This window comes from Pristiophorus japonicus, chromosome 19, assembly GCF_044704955.1.
Source record: "Pristiophorus japonicus isolate sPriJap1 chromosome 19, sPriJap1.hap1, whole genome shotgun sequence".
In the NCBI taxonomy this organism is placed as follows: Eukaryota; Metazoa; Chordata; class Chondrichthyes; family Pristiophoridae; genus Pristiophorus; species Pristiophorus japonicus.
Window position 1 is genome coordinate 91,065,351 of NC_091995.1, and position 8,607 is coordinate 91,073,957.

An 8,607-nucleotide genomic window follows, 5' to 3' on the forward strand; every position below is an offset into this window, starting at 1 on the left:
CTTACCTGTCACGCAGTTATATAAAGTGCATCGTTCAAAGTCACATTGTTTCAGCTCGAATTTATTATCATAGGATCTGAAGTGTTCCAGCAACTTCCGGAAAAGATGTGGTGAATCCAATCGCTTCATTTCACAGTTAAAGGATTCCTAGGGTGGGAATGAAAGGGTCACAGTCAGAGGCTTGAGAGCAGAATCTAGGTTGACACCCCCAGTGCAGTGCTGAGGGAGTGCCGCAGTGTCGGAGGTGCCGTCTTTCACTCAGCATGGTGAGGCTTTGGAATTATCTCAGTTGTTGAGTATATTCAAGACAGAGAACGATAGATTTTTGGAGATTAAGGGAATCAAGGGATATGGGGATAGTGCAGGAAAGTGGAGTTGAGGCAGAAGATCAGCCATGATTGTATTGAATGGCGGAGCAGGCTCGAGGGGCCGAATGGCCGACTCCTGCTCCTATTTCTTATGTTCTGATGTCTTTCGGATGAGATGTTAAACCGAGGCCCCACCTCATTCCGAGGTCATAAAAGGCGTTATATAAATACGTCTTTCGAACCTGCTTCAAAAAAAAAAAATACCCCCAATTATTCTCCTATCCATATCCGCACTCCCCCCCCCCCCCCCCCCCCGCCATCCAGTGCCAGTTTGGCAACAATTAGGGGTAAAAGAAAGACTTGCATTTATATAGCACCTTGCACAACCACCGGACGTCTCAAAACACATTACAGCCAATGAAGTACTTTTGGAGTGTAGTCACTGTTGCAATGTGGGAAACATGGCAGCCAAATTGCAGACAGCAAGCTCCCACAAACAGCAATGTGATAATGACCAGATAATCTGTTTTTGCTATGTTGATTGAGGGATAAATATTGGCCTCAGGACACCGGGGATAACTGTCCACAGGATCTTTTACATCCACCTGAGAGAGCAGACAGGGCCTTGGTTTCACGCCTCATCCGAAAGACAGCACCTCTGACAGTGCAGTGCTCCCTCAGCACTGCACTGGGAGTGTCAGTCTAGATTTACATGCTCCAGTCCCTGGAGTGGGACTCGAACCCACAACCTTCTGACTCAGAGGCAAGGGTGCTGCCCACAGAGCCACGGCTGATGCAGTTTGACGCTGTGGAACTGTGCTCCACCAAGGAACTCATCTCCCACAAGATTCTCCCAGCCAGCAGATAAAGGAGGGACATTTCATCCCATCAGTGGGTTGATTCGAACCCACATTCAAGGTGGGGGGGGATGCGGGGGCTGGGGTGAAAGGTGGTGTCCAACGCACTCCCCCGGCGTTTCTCCATCCATTTTGAACGGAGCAATCACTCGCCCTTTGTGGTGAGACAACTTCCACTGCTAGCATTGAGAGAAGCAGAGCCATTGTCCGCAAAGGTTCTTGGGCACTACGGTTACAATGGGAGTCGCCGTGGGGCGCGGGGGAGGGAGAAAGAGGGCTAGAACTGCATGCACCGCCTGCAAAAACCGCATGGAAAAACAGAAAACTTACACGAACAGGACAGTCCTTTAAAAAACCCAGCTCGCCGAGGACTTTGAAGGTCAGGTCTTGCAGAGGGCCCACGGAGTGTCTGTACAGGTGCCCGATTGACTGTTTCAGCGACAACATCACCTGTAAGTCTTCACAACAGCTGTCCTGAGGGGTTGAAACAAAAAGGTTGACGGGTCAAGGTCAATCCGGAGAGAACAGTTACCCAACCATCGTTCCCATCATTCTGCAGGACACTCACTGGGGCTGGCCACCTTTCCTCAAAAAGGGACTTCGAGATGGCCTAATCGAGGGCTTTGATCGGGTAGATGCAGGGAAGTTAAAATACCGCAGGTACAGCACGGGGTTAGATACAGAGTAAAGCTCCCTCTACACTGTCCCCATCAAACACTCCCAGGGCAGGTACAGGGGTTTAGATACAGAGTAAAGCTCCCTCTACACTGTCCCATCAAACACTCCCAGGGCAGGTACAGCACGGGGTTAGATACAGAGTAAAGCTCCCTCTACACTGTCCCATCAAACACTCCCAGGGCAGGTACAGCACGGGGTTAGATACAGAGTAAAGCTCCCTCTACACTGTCCCATCAAACACTCCCAGGGCAGGTACAGCACGGGGTTAGGTACAGAGTAAAGCTCCCTCTACACTGTCCCCATCAAACACTCCCAGGGCAGGTACAGCACGGGGTTAGATACAGAGTAAAGCTCCCTCTACTTGTGCCTGGGAGGGGACAAAAGATAGGCAGAGGAAGTGAAGAACAAATGTCATCCTTTATCTGGAGATAAATCACTGTGAACAAAGTGCGTGCAGTTCTGCACTCTCCCACCTTCAGTGCTTCAAACAGCTCGTATTAACAATCTGGTGCAAAGCAGAAGAAAGTGCAATTGAATAAAAAGTTTTTTTTTTTAAAAAGAAATGCTGGTTTGCAAAGTTACACAAGAGATCGCAAGTACAACTAAACACGTGCCCACGCTGTGCCCTACAACATTCTCAGCAGACACTTGTCATCCCAATAGAAAAAAAAAGGTGCCATTTACAATTTATTGCCCAGCATGCTTCGGTATGCCAGCCCACACAAAGGCCAGGCGCTGGAACAACGTTGGGGCCGAAATTGCCCTCCTCCTGAGGTCCATTAGCGCCTCTAAGAGACGGTAATAGTGCAGATAGGCCTCACCGACCGGGGGCAGACGGCTAGGCCGGCCCACCCGGTCATATATGTATATTGTGTGTATATACTGTGCTGGTACCACTAGAGGGTGTAACTGTGGGAGGCCCAGGCAGGAGCTGTATAAAAAGCTGGTCACCATGCGGTGAAGGCACTCTGCAGACAATAAAGACACTAAGGTCACAGTAGTTCAAGCACAGCACTAGGCCTCGTGGAGTTATTCTATAGATAAATAGAGACATATTATGACCTAAATAGCCCCCGGGCCGAGAGTGACGGGAACGACAGATGAAATGTTAAAAAAAAATTTATAATATGAAAAAGTCCTCAATAATCGCTCGACTCTCCGCCCTCATGGAGGTGCGCCTACTTTCAGTTGGGGCACAATTTCAGCCCCATTGTGAATGTGCATAATTTAACTCTTTTTGTGGGCTGTGTAAGTGAATGAAAGATTTTATTTCCTTGCGCAGTATACCAAAAGTTGAGAAGAAGAATCGGATGTGGTCAGATGACATCAAAATGGGTTTTCGAAGCCTCCTGTGGTCTGTCGGAGGAATGATCGAGGAGCGGGTAGGGAAAAGATGAATGCCAGCGAATGGTCTCACTTTCAGAACAGAAAGAGCATGTAGGAGAGTGTAAGTAATCCTGCGAATACTGTAATGTATTTGCTTCCTGGGTTCTTTGCTTTAGAATTCATAGCAACACATTGCTATTAAGAACGAGTTGGTTTATTAGCAAAAGGTTTAACAATCACACGACACATTACCGGTTCATCCACCAGGCTCACAACCACCTGCCCCATCGTGGATCCCCTAAACCCAACTGGCCGGGGTTTTATTGAGTCTTGTGAACATCATGTGACTGGCTAAGCCACTCCCAACTCAACAGCTCTACAACTATTTTGTTGTGAACAAAATAAAACATTAAATCAAGTGACCCTGATTAAAGGAGGGTGGGGGGGGGGGGGCACACTCTAAACATTTTCAAACAAGTGCCCCCTTGTTTTTTTTTTGAGGGCACTAAAAACACAAATTATACAAGTGCCCCTGGCTAAACGGGGGGAGAGCACTAAAACCGACACAATAAGCAAATTAAACTTTAGACATTTAAAATCAGTCCCTCCGGCGCCCACCTCTCGCGGAAGGCCGCGAGCGTACCGGTGGACACCGCGTGCTCCATCTCCAGGGACACCCTGGCGCGGATGTAACCGTGGAAGAGAGGCAGGCAGTCGAGCTCAACGACCCCCTCGACCGTCCGCTGCCTGGACCGGCTGATGGCCCCCTTGGCCGTGCCCAGGAGCAGTCCTACGAGGAGGCCTTTCGACCTGACCGCTCCCCTCCGCACAGGGTGTCAACAGCTCTACAAGCCTGTGAGCATATTCACAGGTGCACACATTACAAAGACTTACCATGAAAATGGACTAAGTGGCCTCTTTTCATGTTATGTGTCCCACCTCCTGACTCCCCAAAGCCTTTCCACCATCTACAAGGCACAAGTCAGGAGTGTGATGGAACACTCTCCACTTGCCTGGATGAGTTGCAGCTCCAACGCTCAAGAAGCTCGACACCATCCAGGACAAAGCAGCCCGCTTGATCGGCACCCCATCCACCACCTTCAACACTCACTCCCTCCACCACCGGCGCCCCCTGGCTGCAGTGTGTACCATCTACAAGATGCACTGCAGCAACTCGCCAAGGCTTCTTCGGCAGCACCTCCCAAACCCGCGACCTCTACCGCCTAGAAGGACAAGGGCAGCAGGCGCATGGGAACACCACCACCTCCACGTTCCCCTCCCAGTCACACACCATCCCGACTTGGAAATATATCGGCCGTTCCTTCATCGTCGCTGGGTCACAATCCTGAAACTGCCTCCCTAACAGCACTGTGGGAGCACCTTCACCACACGGACTGCAGCGGTTCAAGAAGGCGGCTCACCACCACCTTCTCAAGGGGCAATTGGGGATGGGCAATAAATGCCGGCCTTGCCAGCGACGCCCACATCCCAGGAACAATTTTTTTTTTTAAAGTGTAATTAACAGTTCGAGGAAATTCAAAAAAAAAGTTATCAGGGAGAGGAAGAAAAAAAATAGGGAGAAATTCATGTTTAAAAAACTACTGGTTTAAAACAAGAGACAGGGATTCAATGTTTTCTAGAATATTCCCCCGAGGTGTCATCATGAAATGGGGATGGAGGTGAGCACAAGGGGAAGGGAATGGAACAATCCAGACAGTGCAGAATGTTTCATAGAAACAGAGAAAATAGGTGCAGGAGCAGGCCATTCGGCCCTTCGAGCCTGCACCACCATTCAATAAGATCATGGCTGATCATTCACCACAGTACCCCTTTCCTGCTTTCTCTCCAATAGAACCCCTGGGAGAACGAGAGAGTCTGGTCACTGCGCAAAATAACATTTTTACCAATTGAGATATTTGACTTATACAGCATAATCTAATCGGCCTTTAAATAGCACAGGATGAACTGCAACTTACCAAACCCGCAGGGTCCAAGAATATGGTGAGGTTGTAATCAGTAGGGAGATGCGTTCTCTGAAAATAAAAGCATTATAAAAAAAGATATATTTAAAGAACTTCATTTTTGCAAGATTGTTCTTCCAATTTAAAAGGACAGTTGTTTTAATTGGAAAACAAAACAGGAAAAAGCCATTTGATGAGTTATTGTCAACCTTTGCCCCATTTCACACCCTTTCTCCAGAAAACCAGTTGACTGCCAGCTGCAGTGCCAGCTGTGGCTCAGTGGGCAGCACTCTCGCCTCCGAGTCAGAAGGTTGTGGGTTCAAGTCCCACTCCAGGAACTTGAGCACAAAAATCTAGTCTGGCACTCCCAGTGCAGTTGCTGAGGGAGTGCCGCACTGTCGGAGGTGCCGCCTTTCGGCCTACTCCTGTTCCTAATTCTTAAGTTCTTATGAGACGTTAAACCGAGGCCCCGTCTGCTCTCTCAGCTGGACGTAAAATATCCTGCGGCACTATTTCGAAGAAGAGCAGGGGAGTTATCCCCAGTGTCATGCAGCCAATATTTATCTCTCAGTACTTCCATAACAAAACAGATTATCTGGGTCATTATCACATTGCTGTTTGTGGGAGCTTGCTGGGCGCAAATTGGCTGCCGTGTTTCCCACATTACAACAGTGACTACACTCCAAAAGTACTTCATTGGCCATAATGTGCTTTGAGACGTCTGGTGGTCGTGAAAGGCGCTATATAAATGCAAGTCTTTATTCTCTTCCTCTTTTGTTAAAAAAATGCTATTGTTGCCGAGTTTGCGAAATAAAACATAAAGCGTTACTTCATTCCCAAGTACAGAGGAACAGGAGGAGGCCATTCAGCCCCTCGAGCCTGTTCCACCATTCAATCAGATCATGGCTGATCTGTACCTCGCCTCCATTTTCCCGCCTTTGACCCGTATCCCTCGATAACCTTACCCGATTAACATCTGTCGATCTCAAGACTGAAAAAAAAAAAGAGTTCTACATTTCCACTACCCTGCGTGTGAAAAAAGTGCTACCCGATTTCACTCCAATTGTGCGCCCTTGTGCAAGGTATACAGCCCTGCCACCCAGATTGACGTTTTTCAAAATGGAGGTTGGACTGCCTCGGTTCTCTGCTCCCTCCTTCATCAGCATCATCATCATAGGCGTTCCCTCGAAACGAGGATGACTTGCTTCCACGCCAAAAAAAAAAGGACAAGTTCACAGGTGTTTCAAAGAAGGACCCGAACTATATCCTGAAGATGCCTGTGCGTGGATTTTATTAACGTGGGGTGACCGTTGCACACCAGCCACCACACGGGCTTGACAGAGCGAGGTCTTGGTCCAGTGGCAAGGATTAGCCAAGACAACTGGAGACCAGCTCTGCTGCACGGACCTAGTGCGCGCACATATCGCGCCCCTCCACAGTCTCCCGCCGCTCCTTTGGCCCGTCCACGACAACGTGTCACCCTGCCCGTCTCCCAGGGCAGCGCGATGTTATGTATGTAAACATCACCATTGTGTAAGACTTGCCACCAGGGGGCGCACTTGTGGGAGACCCAAGGGTCACCTGCACACCCTGGGCAAGCAGGTATAAAAGGCAGCCGACCATGCTGCTTCTGCACTCTGGAGTTACAATAAAGAGACCAAGGTCACAACAGTCTTGTGGAGTCATTCTGAACATAACATGCACTGTGACCACAGCCGCGGGCAAGTCCATGGTAAGCCTCCGCCTAGCCCAGTCGCTGTGAGAAGGGGACACTAACGGACTGGAGACTGTCACCCTGCCTCCCGGGTCTGGATTGGATTCCGGACCATCCAAGGCCAGCCAGGAAATGGCTAGTGCCGTGTATTGCAAAGCCACCCTGCTGCTTCCCTCAATTGCAGTCACCTTCTCAAAAAGGTTTGTTGAGGCACTTGACAGCCTTCTGGACTCAACGTCGAGTTCAACAACTTCAGACCGGAATCTCTGCCCATATTTGGCTCCCTTGTGTCCGTCCGTCCCGTCCCGATCCCCCCCCCCAGCCCCGATCTTATGTTTTTATTCCTCTCTGTTTCCCGTGGCAGCTGGTAATTATTCTCCCATTCACACCCTATCTAGACTCACCTTTTTCTAACGTGTCCCCATTACCATCTCAATTCGGCCCATCATCCCTTTTGTCTCTCTAATCTCGCCTGCCTTCCCCCCTATCACAGACCTTCCCTTTTGTTCTTTCCTCCCCTCCCCCCTTTCCCTGCCCCCTGCACTCCCTTAACAATCTGTTACATCTCAAACTTTTCCAGATCTGACGAAGGGTCACAGACCCCAAACGTTAACTCTGTTTCTACATACGAAATCGGAGTGCAAGTCTGCCATTCGGCCCCTCGAGCCTGCTCCGCCATTCAATATCGTGGCTAATCTTCTACCTCAGCTCCACTTCCCTGCCCACTCCCCATAACTCTTCACTCCCTTATCGTTCAGAAATCCGTGTATCTCCATCTTAAATATATTCAATGACCCAGCCTCCACAGCTCTCTGGGGCAGAGAATCCCACAGATTCACCACCCTCAGAGAAGAAATTCCTCCTCATCTCCGTTTTAAATGGGCGGCCCTTTATTCTGGAACTAATATTCTCTGCACCGATGCTGCCTGACCCGCTGAGATTTCTGTTTTTATTTCAGATTCCAGCATCCGCAGTCTTTTGCTTGTGCGTTGCCAGGAGAGAACTTACAGTGCTACATAACAATAGGGTGAAGTCCTTAGTGATTACAGCTTTGGCATAAGCGATAGCGGCGGGAACAATTTGAGGTCACGAGTTCGGAATTTCACACAGAAAGCCAGTTGCGCAATATTAAAAGTGAGTGTCATATTGGCTCAGCTGTTATTGTTTCTGAGATAGCAGGCAATGGGCTCAAGGCTTGAGCACATAATCTAGGCCGACACTTCAGTGGAGCAATGTGGGAATGCTGAATTTCTGGAGGTGCCGACCTTCAGAGGAGACATTAAGCCAAGGACCGGCCTGTCTGTTCCAGTTCAAGGGCCCACACGTCTTTGAAGAAGAGCAAGGTGTTCTCCTGGCGACTTAGCCAACATTCTTCCCTCAACCAGTGTCAGCCGTGGCTCAGTGGGTTGCACCCTCATCTCGGAGTCAGAAGGTTGTGGGTTCAAATCCCAGTGGAGCACATAAATCTAGGCTGACACTCCTACACCCTCAGAGGTGCCGTCTTTTGAATCACAGCGCGGAAGGAGGCCATTTCAGCCCATCGTGTCCGCGCCGGCCGACAAAGAGCCACCCGGCCTAATCCCACTTTCCCGCTCTCGGTCCGTAGCCCTGTAGGTTACGGCACTTCAAGTGCACATACAGGTCGTTTTTAAAATGTGGTGAGGGTTTCTGCCTCTACCACCCTTTCAGGCAGTGAGTTCCAGACCCCCACCACCCTCTGGGTGAAGAAATTGCCCCTCTAAACCTCCTCCCAATTACTTTAA

At 49.5% G+C, this 8,607-nt stretch overlaps 1 protein-coding gene across 3 annotated transcripts in view; it reads right to left on the reverse strand.

The window, feature by feature from the left end:
* Positions 1–8,607, reverse strand: part of LOC139230528 (serine-rich adhesin for platelets-like) — a 31,006-nt gene that overhangs the window by 12,798 nt on the left and 9,601 nt on the right. For all 3 annotated transcript variants that reach the window (XM_070862360.1, XM_070862362.1, XM_070862361.1), the window contains exons 4-6: positions 5,146–5,202; positions 1,496–1,639; positions 6–147 (exon numbers count right to left, since the gene is read on the reverse strand). In XM_070862360.1, coding sequence (XP_070718461.1) covers positions 6–147; positions 1,496–1,639; positions 5,146–5,202 — 343 coding nt within the window. The remainder of the gene's footprint in view (positions 1–5; positions 148–1,495; positions 1,640–5,145; positions 5,203–8,607) is intronic.